At 51.9% G+C, this 21511-nt stretch overlaps 1 protein-coding gene across 1 annotated transcript in view; it reads right to left on the reverse strand.

Annotated features, from left to right (window-relative positions):
- Positions 1-5925: 5925 nt before the first annotated feature.
- Positions 5926-21511, reverse strand: part of LOC139368712 (protein bassoon-like) — a 172675-nt gene continuing 157089 nt past the window's right edge. Inside the window, exons 5-10 of the mRNA XM_071107995.1 lie at positions 14568-21227; positions 10022-12467; positions 8672-9570; positions 7063-7168; positions 6158-6289; positions 5926-6007 (exon numbers count right to left, since the gene is read on the reverse strand). Coding sequence (XP_070964096.1) covers positions 5967-6007; positions 6158-6289; positions 7063-7168; positions 8672-9570; positions 10022-12467; positions 14568-21227 — 10284 coding nt within the window. The 3' untranslated portion in view covers positions 5926-5966. The remainder of the gene's footprint in view (positions 6008-6157; positions 6290-7062; positions 7169-8671; positions 9571-10021; positions 12468-14567; positions 21228-21511) is intronic.

Below are 21511 nucleotides of genomic sequence, written 5' to 3' on the forward strand. Positions count from 1 at the left end.
CTGCAGTGCCTTAATAGACTCTGGGGCGGAGGGCTGTTTTATGGACGAGACCTGGGCTCGGGAACATGACATTCCTCTCAGACAGTTAAAGGAGCCCACGGCCTTGTTCGCCCTGGATGGTAGTCCTCTCCCCAGGATTCAGCGTGAGACGCTACCTTTAACCCTCACTGTTTCTGGTAATCATAGTGAAACCATTTCTTTTTTAATTTTTCGTTCACCTTTTACACCTGTTGTTTTGGGCCATCCCTGGCTAGTTTGTCATAATCCTTCCATTAATTGGTCTAGTAATTCTATCCTCTCCTGGAACGTCTCTTGTCATGTGAAATGTTTAATGTCTGCTATCCCTCCTGTTTCCTCTGTCTCTTCTTCACAGGAGGAGCCTGGTGATTTGACAGGGGTGCCGGAGGAATATCACGATCTGCGCACGGTGTTCAGTCGGTCCAGGGCCACCTCTCTTCCTCCACACCGGTCGTATGATTGTAGTATTGATCTCCTTCCGGGAACCACCCCCCCCCCGGGGTAGACTATACTCTCTGTCGGCTCCCGAACGTAAGGCTCTCGAAGATTATTTGTCTGTAGCTCTTGACGCCGGTACCATAGTCCCCTCCTCCTCTCCCGCCGGAGCGGGGTTTTTTTTTGTCAAGAAGAAGGACGGGTCTCTGCGTCCCTGCATAGATTATCGAGGGCTGAATGACATAACAGTGAAGAATCGTTATCCGCTTCCTCTTATGTCTTCAGCCTTCGAGATCCTGCAGGGAGCCAGGTTTTTCACTAAGTTGGACCTTCGTAACGCTTACCATCTCGTGCGCATCAGGGAGGGGGACGAGTGGAAGACGGCGTTTAACACTCCGTTAGGGCACTTTGAATACCGGGTTCTTCCTTTCGGCCTCGCTAACGCTCCAGCTGTCTTTCAGGCATTAGTCAATGATGTCCTGAGAGACATGCTGAACATCTTTGTTTTCGTTTACCTTGACGATATCCTGATTTTTTCACCGTCACTCCAGATTCATGTTCAGCACGTTCGACGTGTCCTCCAGCGCCTTTTAGAGAATTGTCTTTTTGTGAAGGCTGAGAAGTGCACTTTTCATGCCTCCTCCGTCACATTTCTCGGTTCTGTTATTTCCGCTGAAGGCATTAAGATGGATCCCGCTAAAGTCCAAGCTGTCATTGATTGGCCCGTCCCTAAGTCACGCGTCGAGCTGCAGCGCTTTCTCGGCTTCGCGAACTTCTATCGTCGTTTCATCCGTAATTTCGGTCAGGTGGCAGCTCCTCTCACAGCCCTTACTTCTGTCAAGACGTGCTTTGAGTGGTCCGTTTCCGCCCAGGGAGCTTTTGATCTCCTCAAGAATCGTTTTACATCCGCTCCTATCCTTGTTACACCTGACGTCTCTAGACAGTTCGTTGTCGAGGTTGACGCGTCAGAGGTGGGCGTGGGAGCCATTCTTTCTCAGCGCTCCCTCTCTGACGACAAGGTCCACCCATGCGCGTATTTTTCTCATCGCCTGTCGCCGTCGGAACGTAACTATGATGTGGGTAACCGCGAACTGCTCGCCATCCGGTTAGCCCTAGGCGAATGGCGACAGTGGTTGGAGGGGGCGACCGTTCCTTTTGTCGTTTGGACTGACCATAGGAACCTTGAGTACATCCGTTCTGCCAAACGACTTAATGCGCGTCAGGCGCGTTGGGCGCTGTTTTTCGCTCGTTTCGAGTTCGTGATTTCTTATCGTCCGGGCTCTAAGAACACCAAGCCTGATGCTTTGTCTCGTCTCTTCAGTTCTTCAGTAGCCTCCACTGACCCCGAGGGGATTCTCCCTGAGGGGCGTGTTGTCGGGTTGACTGTCTGGGGAATTGAGAGGCAGGTAAAACAAGCGCTCACTCACACTCCGTCGCCGCGCGCTTGTCCTAGGAACCTTCTTTTCGTTCCCGTTCCTACTCGTCTGGCCGTTCTTCAGTGGGCTCACTCTGCCAAGTTAGCCGGCCACCCTGGCGTTCGGGGTACGCTTGCTTCCATTCGCCAGCGTTTTTGGTGGCCCACCCGGGAGCATGACACGCGTCGTTTCGTGGCTGCTTGTTCGGTCTGCGCGCAGACTAAGTCCGGTAACTCTCCTCCTGCCGGCCGTCTCAGGCCGCTTCCTATTCCCTCTCGACCGTGGTCTCACATCGCCTTAGATTTTGTCACCGGACTGCCTTCGTCAGCGGGGAAGACTGTTATTCTTACGGTTGTCGATAGGTTCTCTAAGGCGGCTCATTTCATTCCCCTTGCTAAGCTTCCTTCTGCTAAAGAGACGGCACAAATCATCATCGAGAATGTTTTCAGAATTCATGGCCTTCCGTCAGACGTCGTTTCGGACAGAGGTCCGCAATTCACGTCTCAATTTTGGAGGGAGTTTTGCCGTTTGATTGGGGCTTCCGTCAGTCTCTCTTCCGGCTTTCACCCCCAGTCTAACGGTCAAGCAGAACGGGCCAATCAGACTATTGGTCGCATCTTACGCAGTCTTTCTTTTCGCAACCCTGCGTCTTGGTCAGAACAGCTCCCCTGGGCAGAATACGCCCACAACTCGCTTCCTTCGTCTGCGACCGGGCTATCTCCTTTTCAGAGTAGCCTCGGGTACCAGCCTCCGCTGTTCTCATCTCAGTTCGCCGAGTCCAGCGTCCCCTCCGCTCAGGCTTTTGTCCAACGTTGCGAGCGCACCTGGAAGAGGGTCAGGTCTGCACTTTGCCGTTATAGGACGCAGACTGTGAGGGCTGCTAATAAGCGTAGAACTAAGAGTCCTAGATATTGTCGCGGTCAGAGAGTTTGGCTCTCCACTCAGAACCTTCCCCTTAAGACGGCTTCTCGCAAGTTGACCCCGCGGTTCATTGGTCCGTTCCGTATTTCTCGGGTCATTAATCCTGTCGCAGTTCGACTTCTTCTTCCGCGATACCTTCGTCGCGTCCACCCGGTCTTCCATGTCTCCTGCATCAAGCCCGTCCTTCGCGCCCCCGCTCGTCCCCCCCCCCCCCCCATCCTTGTCGAGGGCGCACCCATCTACAGGGTCCGTAGAATTTTGGACATGCGTCCTCGGGGCCGTGGTCACCAGTACCTCGTAGATTGGGAGGGGTACGGTCCTGAGGAGAGGAGTTGGGTTCCCTCTCGGGACGTGCTGGACCGTGCGCTGATCGAGGATTTCCTCCGTTGCCGCCAGGTTTCCTCCTCGAGTGCGCCAGGAGGCGCTCGGTGAGTGGGGGGGTACTGTCATGTACTGTCATGTTGTGTCTTGTCTCTGTCCTTTCCCTTCACCCTGTCTCCCTCTGCTGGTCGTTGTTAGGTTACCTTTTCTCCCCCAATTTCCACCAGCTGTGCCTTGTCTCCTCCTAACCACCTCGTCACCCCGTTTCCCACCTGTTCCCTTTTTCCCTCTGATTGGGTCCCTATATCTCTCTCTGTTTTTGTTCCTGTCCTTGTCGGATTCTTGTTTGTTGTGTTTCATGCCTGAACCAGACTGTCGTCATGTTTGCTGTAACCTTGTCTTGTCCTGTCGGAATCTGCCGGCCCGTCTGAGCCTACCTATGTTTGGTAATTAAAGAAGCTCTGTTTAAGTTAATTCGCTTTTGGGTCCTCATTCACGCACCGTAACAGAGGTAGAGAGAAGAAGAGGTAGAGAGAGGAGAAGGTAGAGAGAAGGTAGAGAGAGGAGAAGGTAGAGAAAAGAGGAGGAGGTAGAGAGAGAGGAGAAGGTAGAGAGAAGACGAGGAGGTAGAGAGAGGAGGAAGAGAAAAGAGGATGAGGTAGAGAGAGGAGATGGAAGAGAAAAGAGGATGAGGTAGAGAGAGGAGAAGGAGGTAGAGAGAAGAGGATGAGGTAGAGAGAAGAGGAGGAGGTAGAGAGAAGAAGAGGAGGTAGAGAGAGGAGAAGGTAGAGAGAGGAGGAGGAAGTAGAGAGAGGAGGAGGAGGTAGAGAGAGGAGAAGGAGGTAGAGAGAGGAGAAGGTAGAGAAAAGAGGAGGAGGCGGGGGTAGAAAGAGGAGAAGGTAGTATATTATGTGGTGGAGCATAGTCCCTGGTTGAACTCCAGTTAAAACTGCTGCTAGGCCTAGTGGTGTATTTGACATGGTTACATGGTTACAGCAAACTGCACATTTAGTGGAGGAACAGTGAGGAGTTGAGAGGTCTATAGTCTATACTGTATGTTGGCTGGGGAGGGGGGAAGAAGCAGTCCCAGGGGAGGTTGATGGATACATAATCTTATAGCAAACATTACCCTGTCACTGAACCTCATATCCATCCACGGATACTGTTACTGGCCAAAGAGCCTATCTATAATCAGAGAGCGTGAATATGATCAGTCCAGTTCATAACCAGATAACTGGTTGCATTATTAAAAACAGAGGCCTAGCCATAAGGTAACAATACCCTAACAATACATGTTTGAGGGTAGATCATGTTGTGTCTTCTAATGCTTTGTGACATAAAAGGACTGCAGTTGAGCCACAAGAGAAGTCTGCTGTTCAGTTACAAACAGACACCAGCGCAAACAGATACCAGCACCAAATCGGTTGTTTTCTACAATCTCTATCAACTGGTAAAAGAGGTACAAGATAACAAATGGTGCTAACTGCCAAAAACAATGATACAATGCCATAGACACGTGTAGGTATAATTTGCCCTAGATTACATGCCATCTCTAATAAAAAATAATATATTAATGTGCCTTATATTAACCCTCTGAGGTAAGATCAACACTCTTCATGAGGGTTGTATTACAGACATTGGACATTGAGCCCTTCTCACTCTTCTCTAGCCCTGGTTTCCCATTGAAACATGACCTGGAGCTGGCAGTTCCACTGCCTGTATTGCTGTCACAGTAGTATGGCTGTTACTCATGCAGAGGCTGACAGAGGTCAAAGGTCAGTGTCCATGGCAGGGTTAGCACAAGGTGCAGTATTATTTTGCTGTAAACAGGATAGGCCTACTATATGCAAACAATAGCAGAAGTGACTTAACTGCAACATATTATGGAGATTTACCTAATATCTACCTTTGCTGTGACCTATACCTTTACCATAACATCACTTCATAATTGACTATAATGGTAAATAATGATCATTGTTTTGTGATGATTATTGTGTCATTAGTGTATTACTAAGGTATACACTGTCCTTCCTTATCTAATCTAAGTTGTGTTCGATGTGTCTGTGTGCATTACTTACTGTCTGGCCGGCCAGAGAAATCAGCATGGTTTCTCTCCCATTGTGTGCGTAGACCTGGGACATGCAGCATCCATTGATTCCTGTCCTCATTGGCTGAATGGAAAAACCAAGATCAATCAATCTTGAGCTGGTCGTTCATGTCAGGTTTTCTCATCTTTTCCAGTTGTATTTTAAAATGCTGCAACTTGAAATATACACTGTATGTGTTTACAAGTTCAGAATAATTTAGGTTTTTAAGTATTACACTAAAATAAAGCCACTTTACGAAGTAGTTTTCTATGTAGTTTTCTGAAAATGAGGGAGCTTTCAGCCGAAAATAGAGATTTTGGACTCACCAGTGCGCTCAGATATCTTCTCTTGGTCGCTGTATTTCTCCCTCCCTCTCTCTCTCTCTCTCACAGTAAAACAAAGCGGGGGTCTTCCTAGGTTTTTCTGGTACGAAGCCTCACGACATCCTCCATAACATTTACAGATACCTGGAATCCAACGATGGTGAGTCACCTCCTTGTTACTTACTGAGGTGAGCTGTCATGCTGTTATAAAATCCTAGTTCAGGACTCAGGAGAGACACTCAAACCTGCACAAAGTGCACTTAAGACCTCCAAAAATGGCACAAAGTGGTTTGGGGAAAGAACCGAACCATCCACACACAGTGGGGAAAGGAATATCATGAGGTACAGTGGTTCTGTCTATAGCCGAGCACACTGTCATCTCCCAGGCTGTGTTAAGGCTCTCTACTCGGTAGTGCCAGGTGAACACTTACCCTCATCTCAACACCTCACCACAACGAGGTGAACTTCTTTCCGAAACCGGAGATAGCTGATGGATGAAGATAGACAGATGGAGGAAGATAGATAGACAAATGGATAAACAGAGAGAGAGACAGACAGGTGTGATTAAGCACATTGTAACAATTAGAATGCATTAGAGTCTGAGTAAAAACATGGAGTCTGAACTCCAGCAGGGCACCTTCTCCTAGTTTTCCTGCTGCCTCCGCAGGGTTTCCTGGTAGGACCTTGGAGAGGAGACTCTCCCCCTCCATCCCAGGTTGACCCGCTGCCGCGCTCCCAATGCCACCGGGTCTAGGGGCGGCCTTGGAGCCTACAGGATGGAGGGAGAGGGGAGGAAGAGGAAGAGGGATGATAATTAGAAAGACATTCTTTATAATCCAGTTGATGCCGTACTCTGTTTTCATGCACTCTATCGCAACAGTCTGAAGCCAGCGTATTTATCAGGAGATGAACGCATCAGATTTACACCTCAATCTGATATCCCGTGGTGCTTAAAAGGCCACACAGGTTTACACACTGACTCTGACCCCGGTGTCTATTTCCACAACACAACTGTCTATGCAGCTGTCAGTGAGGTGAAGGTGATGGGACTGTATAGACTACTAGAGCATGTGAACACAGACCCAGACATGACATGGAAATGAACCTTCCCTCTCTGTTTCCTGAGTTAAGATGATCCATCAGCTTCCCAGGGCCAGGATGAATCGCTGGGATTGAACAGGACACCCGTGATACCTGATTATGTAGCACTTTGATCGTTTGCATGTGTACATCTGTCTGTCTGTCTGTCTAATGCAAGGGTGTCAAACTCATCCCAAGCAGGGCCCGAGTGTCTGCAGGTTTCGTTTTTTCCTTTCAATTAAGACCTAGACAACCAGGTGAGGCGAGTTCCTTACTAATTAGTGACCTTAATTCATCAATCAAGTGCAAGGAAGGAACGGAAACCTGCACACACTCGGCCCTCCTTGGACTGAGTTTGACACGTGTTCTAATGCCTAGGAGAGTACAAGTGTACTAATCCCTCTCAGGGAAATGTTCAGTGGGTGGAGCAGCAGCAGTGTGGACGCAGGCAGGGATACTTACCTATTCCTGTGAGTGGGGGTTGAGGTGTTTTTGCAGGCTGGGCCGCCCCTCCTATGACAGCTTTGGCCCCTATGGCAGTCACAGGGGGTGTGTTTGCGACAGGTGCCTGTTGGAAGAGAGAGACAGAGCGATGAGGAACACGGATGGTTAAACTGACTGTATACCATTTATTATGTTCTGATGCACTCAAAGATTAGCCTTATATCATGGCGATCCCTGCTGTAATATCCCATGCCAAAACGTCATTTGACAGACATATTGAGAATGATGAGTATTAGCTATTAGCCAGAGATCGTTTCCTCCCTGCCAACCAACCAGCTGTGCATCTAAACGTGCATCGTGATTTACAAACTGGGAATATGATCTCTGTAACGGGTTATTGGAGAAAATATAACGTATCTAATTAGCTTAGCATTGTGGACGCTTGACAAATAATCACACATGATCTGTTTTGCATTCATTCTACCCTGTCAATGGATGCAATGCTCCACAATTTAGCATTTTTAATCAATGATTTTTAATCACTCAATGGGCCATTCAGAGAGAATGACAGTTCAAATCAATGTGGGACAGGATGAATGTGATTGAATTAATATGATTTCCTGACAACTGCATTTCTATTTCACATAATAACAATCATACAAACTCTGTGTCCAATCCTCCCACTGTTTGTCCCAGCTGCCTGTATTCCCCTCTGATTTCCATAAGGCCTCAATATATGTGTCAAAATACCCTAAAGATGTATATAAAGATCTGAAACAATACCAAGTATGTCGTCAGTATAGGCTACAGCATAAAGAGCCTAGAATTCCTATAATACAGGATTTCTATGGCCTACAGTGCAGCCTTATATGTAAAACACAACACATAGCTGAAAGACGTTGCACATTCTGTAGTGTTGTACATAATTAAAAAGGTGCTGTATTCAGAGACATAACAAAACAAACAGGGAATGGAAGGATTGAGAATGATTTGCAGCGGGAGACATTTTGGAGGATGAATCTCTCTCCTCCATTTGAGTGGAATAGACAGAGGCTGTTACACTGCCACTATCTACAGCCACAGTGCTAATCACAACACTAGATAAGGTCTTCCAACAGGGTTTCACACACTGAAATAAAGCCTCTTCTCAGAGTGATGTGCTAGGCCCTATCAGAGAGACAGAGGGAGAGAGGGGTTGGCGAGGGAGATGGAGAGAGCAAGATAGAAATGGGGGGAGGTAGAAGAGAGAGGAAGAGGAGAGGGAGAGAGGCCACCAAACACCTCTAATGATGTCAATGCGTTAAATAATCCTCTACATACATTTACAGTGATTCTCATTATAATTCATACATTTACAGTGATTCTCATTATAATTCATACATTTACAATGATTCTCATTATAATTCATACATTTACAGTGATTCTCATTATAATTCATACATTTACAGTGATTCTCATTATAATTCATACATTTACAGTGATTCTCATTATAATTCATACATTTACAGTGATTCTCATTATAATTCATACATTTACAGTGATTCTCATTATAATTCATACATTTCCAATCTAGTGTCACTGACTGTAACCTCACTTGTACTGTACTAAGTCATAATCCTGTACTCACCACAGTTGGTGGCAGTTGCCCCAGTGCGCCTCCTGCCTGTGGCTGGCGACTGGCCTGACCAGGACCAAGCTGACCAGGCTTTGCCTGTAGACCCTGCTGGGCTTGGCCCGGGCCCAGAGGCTGCTGGCCCCCAGGAGTGGTGCCTGCAGGGATGGTGCCTGTCTGCCGTGCCGCCGAGGTCTGGGGCTGCTGCTGCAGCTGGGTGCGCTGACCTGGCTGCAGCCCATCCTGCTGGGAGGTAGGACCCTGTCCCCTGGAGCCTGGAGGCCCACTGGTGGAGCCCTGCCCACGTCCAGAGCTGCCCTGGCCCCTGGAGGTAGAAGAAGGGTGGCCCTGGAGGTCCTGCTGCTTCCTGGAGGAAGTCCGCCCGTCGTGAGAGGACGAGGACTTGGAGGAGCGGCCCTGGCTGTGGTGGTGGCCCGACGGGTCCCTGGAGTAGTCTGACGAGTGATACCCCCCCTGGGAGCGGGAGTCGCCCCTCTTTCCCGACGAGGACAACTGGCGGGAGTCGTGGCGCATGGACGGGTCTTTGGGATGGCCCTTGGAGGAGCGAGAGGAGCGAGGCTCGTCCGAGTGGCGGGACGTAGAGGAGTGTCTCCCGGAGCTGCTGCCATGGGGGCGGTGGTCCCGCGAGGAGGAGGAGTGACGGGCTTGGCCATACTCGTCCTGGGGCCACAGGTCCTCCTCTGGGGGCTCGCCGTAGTCATGGTAGGTGTGCTTGACGTGGCGGCTGCGGCCGGACGAGGAGTGGCCTCCACTGCCGTAGTGACGGGAGCCGGAGCGCAGGTCCCTGGGCTTCTCAAACCAGTCTGTCTCCTCTTGGCCAAGATTGTAGGCTTTGGAAACCAAGAGCAGATCACAGTCAATCTCCAAGTCCGACGGCGACAGAGGCATGCAGACTGAGGCCATGCAAAAGAAGAACGGGAAGGAGAGAAACAAAAAAAGAAGAGAAGTCGATATTTACACCCATGCATTTTATGAAAACACGGCACACATAAAAAAAGACAACAAATGTAAAACACTGATAAGTTAATCACAACAAGTAAACAAAACCTAACTTTTACAAGACAACAACAACATTGTGTAAAAGAAAATGATGCACCTCAGAAGAGCATGCGAGAGAAAGTGACGAACAAAGTGAAGAAACTGGACACCCGGATCATGCAGATTTGGCACAGGGGGACAGCACAGACAGCAGTCAGTCGGGACGAGAACTGCCAGTATAGCCCTCAAGACGCAACACCAGGAAATCATGCAACGACTCTCTGTCTTTCTCTCATCTAGCCTTATCTGTGGGTGGGTGGGGGACGTTTATACGTGGGCAGAGACTGGCATTCAGCACCCATTTACCTTCGCTGTCCGAAACAGCGCAATGCATATCGTCTATAATGTAAGAATCGTCTGGTTTGTAGACGTGAGTCCGGGGCAAGTCTCTCATGTGGTCCTGCACATCAGGCAGGGAGTGGCTGGAGCCGTACTGGCCATAATACTGATTACTACGGCTGTCGTACAGCTCTGGGCCCAGGGAGGAGGCCCGCACATGAACACCCATGGAGCTCAGCAGGCTCTCCTCCTCCGAATACTGGGAGCGCATGGGGGGTCTGCCCCGGCTGTATCCCGCCCTGTACGACGAGCGATCCCTGTCCCCATCTCTCTCATAGGAGCGGCTGCGGTAGCCGGCATAGTCCCGGGACGAGATCTTGTCCATGCCATAGCCTGTGGAGCGTGAACGGCCCGATGTGTAGTACATGCGCTCGTCCTCCTCGGGATAGGAGTATCTCTTCTGCTCATAGGCACTCTTCCTCAGGCTGTAGGCCATGTCGTCCTGCAGCTTCCTGGCCCGGGACACTACAGTGCAGCTGCCACCGCCAGACGTGCTCATGGTGTAGGAGGCCAGGTCAGCCTCCACGTCACGTGCCTCCTCGATGGGGGAGAACTTGGAGATCTTCTGCTCCATGCCTTGCTTGCGGTGCTTGCTGCGCTTGGAGGACATGACGGCCGGAGCCAGGATCTTGGAGCCGTGCTTCTGGACCCCGGTGCGCTGTGCGCCGTGTTTGGTGTAGTCATCATAGTAATAGGATGATCCCCCACCCATGCTAGTGCTGCTGCTGCCCACTACTCGGCCATATGTATCTGACCCTCGTGGGTGGTAGCTGCTCTTACCCCTGCCATGGTGGTCGTACGGGTCTTCCTCCCTGCTCAGCTCGTCCTCCGGCCTGCCGTAGGAACTCCCTCCTCTCGCCGGGCCGCTCTCCCCCATGTAGCGTCCACCATGACCGTCGCTTCGATGCATGTCCACCGCCATGCCGCCCAGGCCGTCCTTTGTCAGCTCACTGATGTCGTCGCACATGACGTAGTTCCTTGGGATGTTCTGCTCCAGGCTGGCTGGGCCGTAGAGACCGTCCTGTGCATAGGTGGACGGGCTGTCAACCGAGTGCAGACGGTCAGATGGAGTGCCGTGGCCGTAGCTGTTGGCCACTGTGGTGGTGTACTGGCCGTAGGAGCTGGCTGTAGTGTTGGTGTAGCCGTAGGTGTTAGCTGTGGTAGTGGTATACTGGCCGTACGTACTGGCCAGGGTGGAAGTGTACTGCTGCCCGTATGTGTTGGCAACTGTCGTGGTGTACTGGCCATAGGTACTAGAGACTGTAGAAGAGTATGGCCCATAAGTGTTGGTCATAGGGGTACCACCAGTATACTGTCCGTATGGGGGCGCCCCACTAAAGGAGGAGTAGATGGCATCTTGGGCTGTGGTGGTCACCACTACAGTGGGGTTGCTTATGACCTCATAGTTAGTGGGCATCTTGTGCTCCAGGTCAGCCAGAGAGGTCTGTCTGGGTCTCTGATGAACAGTGAGGATGTCTGCCTGGGGCTGGTAGGGAGTGGTCTGGCTAGGGCCAGCTGGGTAGGACAGCTGGCTGGGGTATGGAGAGGTGTGGGTGGGGTAGGGAGGTTGGCCAGGCTGGGCAGGCTGGAACCCCTGGTGGCTTGGCTGTTGCTGTTGCTGGAGCAGTGGCTGCACCCCCTGCTCTGTCGGGTAGGGGGGCTGGCTCTGGGGGTATGTGTGGGAGGGGAAGGACCCCTGGGTCTGGTAGGATGGGGGAAGATGCTGGGTCTGCAGGGGGGTGGGCTGGGGAAGAGCTGCTGCCTGGGACACTGAAGGGTAGGGGGGCTGGTTGAAGGCTGCGGTCTGGTAAGGGGTGCCAGGCTGGGGTGCTGGAGCTGGCTGGCTCTGGGGGTGGTATGACTGGTAGGAGACGAAGGAGGAGATGGGAGGGAACTGGGCGGCTGTGTTGAGGTCACTGGTGTACTGGCTCAGTGGTGCTGTGCTGGGTCTGGTCAGCACCCCGTTGCTCTCGTAGGAAGCTACCGCCGCCGCCAGCCGCAGGTTATTCAGCTCGCTGTCTGACATGTAGTCTCGCGGGTCGCCCATGCAGCGCAGGTAGGCCATATCCCTCCTCTCCCTCTCCTTCACCAGGGTCTCCTTGCGCTGATGAATGCCCAGCTCCAGGTAGCGCAGCTTGGCATCAATCTCCTTCTCCTCCTCCTCCAGCTCCTGCTGCTGCTTGCGGAGCTTGGTGGACTCCTGCTCCACTGCCTTCAGCTCGTGGGTGAGGTCCTTCAGCAGGCTGGCTTTGGCTGCCAGACCTGGCCTGGACCCGGCCCTCAGGGAGGGCACAGCGGGCATGTACATTTGGGGGAGGGCCGGGGTGATGGTGGGGAGGTGGCTCTCCTCTGGAGGGGGGCTGGGCAGGGTCCTCTTCACCTTCCTCAGAGCGCTCTGCTGCAGGGCAGCAAGCTGCAGTGAGACGGGACAGGGCCGTGAGAGCAGGGGGTTAGGGTTAGCTAGCACAACAAAGCACTGCACATGTGACATAGATATGTATTGATTCTCAAGGACGATACTAAAAACAAAGTATATTCTTATGGTGTGATTGTACATGTCTTAAGGTGCCTGTGCAAAAGAGAAGAGCAATAAACAAATTGCTGTAAACTGAAGCTCGGTAAATATCAATATGTTTGCTAGCTTAAATGGTATTGCTTCAGTTACTTTGCAGTGCAAAGTAATACAAATGTCTATAATCTAATATGTCCACTAACATTTCTCTATTATGTTACAACCTCAGCCATGGCACAACTGTGTAGGCAACACAATGTGAGTGTGTAATAGTTAATTACTTCATCATTGTTTAATTGTGGTAATTAAACTTGGATTTCCATTGGGGGTTAAATGAATCACAGCCACAGTCTCCAGAAAGGTTGGGGAAGATAGCCCCTGTATCTGTCAGCAACATTACTGTTTAACTATGACAAACTCATGAAGATGCTCCCACAGCAGTTCTACATAATCTCAGTAAATGTTTTACAACTATACACCTCTCTTCAGAAATTCTAGTAGGGTATCAAATAAGCCCAATTAATACCCAATAAGATTGGAGGTCTTATAGAGAGACAAGCTATATTCAGTCGTGCCAGTTCTGACAGTCGTGCCATTTCTGACAGTTGTGCCAGTTCTGACAGTTGTGCCAGTTCTGACAGTTGTGCCAGTTCTGACAGTCGTGCCATTTCTGACAGTCGTGCCAGTTCTGACAGTCGTGCCAGTTCTGACAGTCGTGCCAGTTCTGACAGTTGTGCCAGTTCTGACAGTTGTGCCAGTTCTGACAGTTGTGCCAGTTCTGACAGTTGTGCCAGTTCTGACAGTTGTGCCAGTTCTGACAGTTGTGCCAGTTCTGACTCCACGTATTCATCGCCTTCAAATCCTCAATATTTATGAAATCAAACAATTTCAAGTCTGTTTGTTTGTCTTCAATTCAAAATTAATCTACTCCCTGTTTCTTTTCAAATGCTATTCAAATGTAATACTCAGGTTCATCATTACTCTACAAGAACTGCCACTGAATTCCACACAACTTTTTTCCATACAAGATTAGGTCAGTTCGCCATCACCCACATTACAGAGTTCAATCATTTTCTGTTAAGTCTCCCTGACCCCCTCAAACCCTGCAACAGCTCCTTCAACAACTCCTTCAAATTCAAAATGAAAAATATCTACTGGACATTCCACTCAATGACTCATCCCAATAGTTTCCTGCCTATCTGTCACTGCCTATCTGTCATTTTAATAATGCATCATCCACCCCAAATGATAATTTTTTCCTTTTTCAAATGATTTATTAATTGGTCTTAAGAAATGTTTAACCTGTCCTGCACACGCTTCCGTTTGCCTTTTAAATTCTTATCATACTGTTTTGTATGTTATTGTGTGCAAATAAATAAATAAATAATAATAAAAATCACAAAAGAAAGCATTATTCACAAATACGGCGGACGGTTCACTTAAATTTCAGAATTCGTTCGGCATTTTCTTCCCTTCATAGTAATCTGTATATAGGGGGGACAAACGTCAATCTGTAATTTGCCATTTAAGCAAGAGTAACAAACAGTTGGAGTTAGTATTGGATGAATGGAGGTATCATTGTCAGGTTTTGCCTGTAATGATTTTAACGATTTCTTGCCAAAAATATCAACTTGAATGTAGAGATACTTTGATAGTGTTCACTTAGGAAGTTGTGCATTAGTAAGATGTTGGAGGACATGCCTCAACTGTGTTTTTTTAAACAAGAGATCTGTCAGTGTTAAATGTGTGTAAATTGTCTTGTGTGTTTTATGTATAGTATATAGCATTGTATGTTAATGCACTGTATGTTTATGGGGCCACATGTTAATATCAGTCTGTCAATTCAATACATACTGTACTACAGTAGGATTCATACTCAACATTAAAAAGACAACTGTCTATGTGATGCTACTATTGAAATAAGACTCTTTGCTCTCTTTAAGTCTCTGCATGTGTACAGAAATAGCTGTTGAGGATCAAAGGATTGACCTTGTGACCTACCTGGCTCTGAAGAGCTTGCTGCTGGTACAGGTTTAGCCTGGCCTTAGTGTGCTCGTCAGTGGTGAGGCTCAGCAACTTGGGGTCAGACATGGACCTCTGTGTGTTCTTAATAGGGCGGGGCATGCTGGGGTGGCGCTGGGGTGACTCGGCTGTGTAGGCCTTCTGCTGGGGAGTGACATGGGCCTTGTTCAGCCCGCCGCTGGAAAGCGAGGTCTCCAGCAGGCGGTGGGGGGAGACGGGGGACACAGGGGAGTAGAGCACCTGGGGGGACTTGGGGGGCTGACGGATCAGGCTGGAGAGGGACTCGTTGTGTAGGTGGTTCATGGGCTGGGTCTGGGTCTGGTAGCTGATCTCCATGGGGTCAGACCTCCTCCTGTTCTGCTGCTGCCGCGGGTCGGCGGAGGCAACCAGCTGGATACCCGTGGAGTAGGGGTTGATAGTGGTGGGCACGCTGAGCTGTGGCACCACCACGCCCTGAGACTGGGCCTCCACATCTGTTTGGCAGGCTAGGCTTTGGCCTTTCTGGGTCCTTTCAGGGCCTGAGATGTAGTGGACGATCTCCACTTTGTTCGGGTCTGGCAAAGTGACGTGGATGGCCGGGGACACCTTCCCCAGCTGGTCTGTTTCGGTCTGGCAGGAGCAGTCTCGAATGGTCTGAATGGCGATGCTGGATGAGGTGGCCGTCTTGGAGGCTGCATCAGTCTTGTGGTCAGCCCCGGGATCCGAGTGCCTGGAGAAGCGCGAGCGTCTGCGTCTCACAGGCTGCTCCCACTCCACTTTCTCCTCGTCGTCGTCGGTTTGGACGCTACGGTCCACGCTGCGCCTGTTGCGTCTGCGCCTAGACATGATGTACCTCTCCTCACCGTCCTCTTCGTCTGTCTGAACACAACTGTCTACGATCCTCCGGGCTCCGTAGAACTCAACGCTCTCACCCTCCATTCCATCCCTCAGTCGGGGCATGGAGGTGGAGTTCTGCTTTCTCATGTTGGTCCTGGTCTCCATCTGCTCCTTGTTGTTCCTTAGACACATGTCTGAGGAGGAGTTGGGCAGGGACCTGAAACCCATTTGGTTTCCGTAGGGCTGCAGCATCTGGCCGCTCTGGTCCAACTGAGCGGCTGCGGTGGCTGCAGCAGCAGCAGCAGCTGCAGCAGTCTTTTGCCGCTTCTGCTCCTCGAGCTGCTGCTGGAGCTGCTGCTGCAGCGACTGGATCTGGTCAAGCTGGGCTTTCTGCTGGGCCAACTGCTCCTTCTGCATCACCAGCTGGTTCTCCCTCTCAGCCTGCTGCTGCTGCAGGACCTGCTCCTTGATGGTCTGAAGCTCCTGAATCTCCCTGTGCACCAGCATCTGCTCTTTCTCACGGTGCCGCTGCAGCTCCATGCGCTCTCTCTCCAGCTCCTCCTGCAGACGCAGCTGACGCAGCTTCTCCAACTCCACGCGTTCCCGCTCCATTTGCAGAAGCTGCTCCTGCTGGCGGTGCATCCTCTCCTCCTCAGTCTCGGTCTCCGGGTTGACAGGGCCGCTGGAGGGTGGGGTTGGGTGATGGGGCAGGGTGCTGCTCTGGGGCCCAGTGTAGCTTTGTGTTGGGGGGTAAGCATGGGCCGGAGGTGGCTGGCTCTGGGGTGGATGCTGGCCTTGAGGGTGGAATTGAGGTTGCATGTGCTGTGGCTGAGCTGGGGGTTGGTTCTGAGGCGGGACCTGGGGCTGCCCTGGGGCCTGAGTGTGGAGGTGAGCCTGGGTCAGGTTTATGGGCTGCTGCTCGGACTCTGTTGGCAAGCTCACTGAGGCTGATGTATGGGCAACAGGAGATTGATACGGGGGATCAGATCCACTTGATGTCACAGAGGGCTTCCCTAGGAAGATTGGGGCATCCTGAGTGGTGTTGACGGCGGCAGGCATGCTCACAGGGGTCGACGTCGTAGATGGGAAGACGTTGGGAGCCGGATAATGGTATGGGGCCTGTCCAGACATAGGCATCCGTGGGTTCACAGGCATCCTGGTGAGGCTGGCCAGAGGCACAGGTGTCATATTGGCTGTGGGTAAAGGCCTGTACACTCCACTTAATAGTGGGCGCAGCACTGAGGCAGGCTGGGTAGTGATTGGCAAGGTGGAGGCGATGGGTGTGTTGATGGTAGAATAAGTCATCCCATCAGCAGACCTCATGGCAGACGGGTACATGGCTCGGAGGCTGGCTTGCCTGGCATTGATCATGTTGGTGAGCGCTTGGGTGTGAGAGATTGGCTTCCCATCAGGTCCATAGAGCATATTTTGTCTCATAGAGTTAAGCCTGCCACCTGGACCTGTTCCTCTGCCTACACCGTATTGCATAAGCTCTGGGTTGCTCCCATAGCGGTCCATTGAGTTGAGGGCAGCGCACATTCGACTGATCTCTCTGGCAGTGGTGGCACTGTACTGGGCCAGGTTGGACTCCTGGAAGTTAGCGAGGTCTCGGGGGGAGTAGCCGTAGTCAGAGCTGATGTTTGACAGGGAGTTGAATCTGCGTATGGGCAGGGCAGTTGCAGTGATATCACCTCCATGGCGTAGGTCAGTGTAGGAGCCATACTGCATGCCCAGTCCGAGGAATCCACCCTCATAGGTGTGTTTCATGGTGCTGAGGTCCACAGCCAGCTCTCCAGAGGTCTGGAAGTGTGGGTCCATCTTGGAGTGGTAGGACTGGAGTCCGGCCTCTGCTAGGTTGGTGTCAGACATCGAGGGCTGTAGCCGGCCAGGGAACGGTAATGTGTAGGCTTTATGCCCATCCATAGAAAACTCCTGATACTGGCCCTCCTGGTCCGACTCATAAGAGAGTGGTGGCACAGAGTGTGGTCTTGGCTCTTGAGTGGCCACTTTCTCATCAACATTTGGCTTTTGGGAAAATGGTCCGCCAACGCAACTACCTCCAAATGGGAGGCGGTACACGACATCACAGCAAGCTGGTTGGTTCTCAGCTTTGATCTGCCCCCCTGTGAGGTCCACGGCATCCTGGCCCTCCTCTGTCTTCACCAGCTGGGTCACTGGTCCTCCCTGTGGAGCCCCATCCATTTGGACCATCATGCCATGAGGCCCACCCCCAGCCAGGTGCATCACACCTGCCGGGGTTGGTTTGCTCTTCAGCTCCAGGGGACCTCCAGTGCCGTAGATATCAGGTGCAACGGCAGGGGATATAGTACTGACCACGGCTGGGGTATTGCTGGTTTGGCTGACCAGAAGGTCTTTCTTGAGCAGTGTCATCTGGCCTGGTAGGTTGAACCGAGCTACGGAGGACTGCTGCTGCATCTGGTGGTGTTGCTGGAGCTGATGCTCCAAGAGCTGCTGTTGCTGTTGGAGCTTTTGCTGCTGCTGGAGAAGCTGCTGCTGCTGGATGCTCAGGTCCTCCAGCTTGGCGTCGATCTTGGGGATAGATGGGTCAGTGGGAGGTGGTTTGTTCTGTGACAGGCACATGGCTGAGCCTATGCCCTGACCGAGGTCAACTCTGTTTTGTAGAGGGTCCCCATAGACCATGGGCTGTTGGGGCTGCGATATGAACATGGAGGCGGCCACCGTGACGCTCATCGTGGTTGCAGTGGATACCATTACGTGGGGCTGCTGCTGGGTGTTCAGGTTCATGATGAGGGGCTGGATGACAGTGGAGGGGTGGCTCCCCTCAATCCCGCTGGAGTATTTGCGTGTTTCTGTGGCCAGGGAGGTAAGATCCATGCCATGGGCAGTCATTAAAATGGGAGCTGCGTTAGTGGCTGTTCTCAGATCTACTGTTCTCAGATCCACCACACTCCCACCATGGATCATCTGGCCCGGCTCAACACTTGAGGTCCCCGGGATGCTGGAGATCCTGCAGAGAGAGATGTTGTCCATAGACATGGAACCACGGCTGTAGGTGCTAGCTGTGGTGACCATGCTGGTTCCAACACTGACCTTCTCCACCTTCTGCATCCTATAGAAGCTGTGCTGAGGAGACTGGTGGTATGGAGGGGTGTCTGGCGGACTGGCCTGTGGAGAGTAGCTGTCAAATGTCGACTGTCGGCTGAATCTGGTGGGCGAGGATAAAGGTGACGTGGCGGTGTTGACCGTCATTGGTTTGGCAGAGCTTGTGGGCTCCAAGTTTGCGACCATGTAGGGGGCATGCTGGGAGGATTGCTGTCTGAAGAGACGTGGGGATACGGCCCTTTGAGATGTCTGTGTCCCCTGGGCCATCACTGGGGAGGTGGGCCCCGAGCCAGCCGACAGAGCCCCTATGCCTGGGCTGAATGTCTGAGTGGATATCTCGGCCCTCCTGGAGGGTGAGCGACTTGGGCTCTCGGTGGGAGAGGCAGAGGGAGACAGAGGGGGGCTGGAGCTCTTGTAGTACGAGTACATCTTTGGCGAGTGGGGCTCTATGACATGGTCTGAAGATGTCGCACTCTCTCTAGCTTGGACCCCTCGGCTCTCGCCCACCCTCCTCGCAACTACCTCTCTCTGGCTGTAAGCCTGTGTTATCTCTGCTATCTTGCTGCACACATTTGAGATGGTTGTGGTTGAAGTGGCAGGTCCTCCAGTTTGTCGACCATACATGATGGATTGGGTGGTCGTCATCGTTTGACTAGCGCTTGTGTGAGGGATGGTCACTGCATCCCGGGAATAAACCCCGTAGGCTGCTATTGTGGTGGCGGCCGCCACTGGAGTAATGCCATTTTTACCCGTCTGGCTCTTCATCCCGGCTTTATGGACATCTTTGGAGTAGTGTTGTGTCACCCGTACATCAGGGATCCTTCCTCCAGCCTCAGAGAAAGTCACAGGTGCAGAGAGCTGAGTGGGACTGTTGCCAGGAGTCAACAGGTCATTGGTCTGCTCAAGCAGCTTAGCGAAGGCCGACCCTGTATCTAAAAGCTGCTTATCTGGATAGGTACTCTCGTCTATTTCCACCTGCTCGTCTGCCTGCTGCTGTAACTCCAGGGCTGAGGATTGATGCATCTTAGTGATGTTTTGGGAGGTCTGGCGGATCTCTTCGTAGATGCCTCCTGTCTCTGCCGCCTCGTTTTCATAACTAGTCTCAGCCTGCTCGTACTCATACTCATCTTCATACTGTTGGCCATTCGTGTCGTCCTCATATGCACTGTTGTGTCTCCCTTGTTGCTGCTGCTGTTGCTGTTTCTGTTGTTTCTGCAGCAACTCGGCTTTCCTCATCATTTCCTCATACACCTCCTCAGCACTCTTCAGGGGCTTGCTGCTGGAAGGCGCGGTGGTGGTTGAAGTTGTCGACGACTTCTCAGTAGGAGAGTACAGAGACATGAACGTGGGCAAGTTATACTCGCTGCCAGACTTGTAGAGTTTAGACTCGTATCCCTCAGCCTCTGAGTCAAGGCTCTGGGGGGAGTATTCTGAGGCAGAGGATCGATGGAGCTCCTCCATCTCCGCAGCTTGTCGCAGCTCCTCAGTAGGGGAGGCATCCTCGATGGGGGAGAGGTTGCTGGGGGGCGTCTTGGATCTCTCCCTGCGTCTCTGGGCCCTCAGCTCCTCCTTATCTCTTTTGGTCTTCCTGGCCGTGCTGCGGATCCTCTGTTGCTCCAGGTCCCTCATCTTCTCCTGCTCCCGCAGCAGCTCCTCCTCCTCTCTCAGCTCGTCCTCCTCCGAGGAGTCCTCAATGGTGGGCAACAGGGGACCGTGGGAGCGGTGGCGGGCCTTCCTCTGCTGCTTGGCGTCCTCCAGTCTCTGCCTGCGACTGGGACTGCTGTCGCTGTCTTCCTCCATGGAGGAGATGGAGGTGGGGGAGGTGCCAGAGTTGTAGCTGGAGGTGGTGGGTGGCAGGGTGGAGGAGTACTCACCCCTGGAGCGCTCCTCGGGAGACCCAGTCAGGCTCTCCATCTCCAACTCGGGCTCTCGGTCCAGGCTGAGGTCGTTCTCGTTGTTGAGCTCCATGTCGCGGCTGTAGCTGTTGGTGTTGTTGAGCTCGATTGTCTTGAAGCGGCGCAGGCCCCCCAGACCCCCCTCCTCTCCATCCTCCGCAGAACATTTGTAGATGTCGCTGGAGCTTTTGGTGTCCTCCTCAAAGCTGCTGGACTGGTGAGAGAGGCGGCGCTTCTCTTTCGTCAACTCTGAGATATGCTTGTGTGTTTTTTTAGGTTTTTGGTAGCCATAGCCTTCGTCCTCCTCGTCCTCCTCGTCCTCCTCCTCTTCCTCGTTGTCCTCATCAGCGCTCATCTCCATGATCTGCCTCCTCATGAACTCCTCATCTGTCATCGGCTCCGGCTCGGCCACTTTCTTCTCCTCTTTGGGAGCGGCACTGTTCTTGTGCTCCTGTTTGGACTCCCAGTCTCCTCCGTCCTCCTCCTCCTCTTCCACAATGTCCTCCAGCTCCTCATCAGAGTCATAGGCCTCCGGGGTGATGGACAGCGACCGGGGTCTCTGCTCTCGGTGGTGCCGGCCTCGGCCCCTTTCGCGCTCCCTCTCCTCAACTGGCACGGTCTTGCACTCCAGCAGGGGCCTCATGGAGCTCTCCAGCTTGGTGATCTCGGAGGGGCTGAGGGGGCTGCCACGCTCGCTGATGCCCCTCTCGCTCAGCTTCATCTCCTCCTCTTGGATGAGGCCGATAATCTCGCTGTGGGAGCTGGAGATGCCGTCGGAGGAGTAGCCCGTGTCGCTCAGGCTCTGGGGGCTCCGCGACAGGTCCTGAGTGCTGTTCTTGGTCTCCTAAGGGGATAGACAGAGAGAGACAAAATAACTAAAAGCAAGACATAAGAAATCAGCCAAAAACAATACATCAGACCATGAAAAATACCTGAAAAAGACCTGAAAACCCCCGAAATGATCTTATGCAAGACTAATTGTAATGTTCTGCTCCTCATAGAATTCCACCCATACTCACAGTGAACATTAGAGAGCAGTGGGGATTAGAGTGGAGCACTTTGGTATTCACATCAGCACTAATTCAGAACCACTAACTAAGGCCTTGATGGTTTTGCATATTCATGGTT

This window comes from Oncorhynchus clarkii, chromosome 16, assembly GCF_045791955.1.
Source record: "Oncorhynchus clarkii lewisi isolate Uvic-CL-2024 chromosome 16, UVic_Ocla_1.0, whole genome shotgun sequence".
In the NCBI taxonomy this organism is placed as follows: Eukaryota; Metazoa; Chordata; class Actinopteri; order Salmoniformes; family Salmonidae; genus Oncorhynchus; species Oncorhynchus clarkii.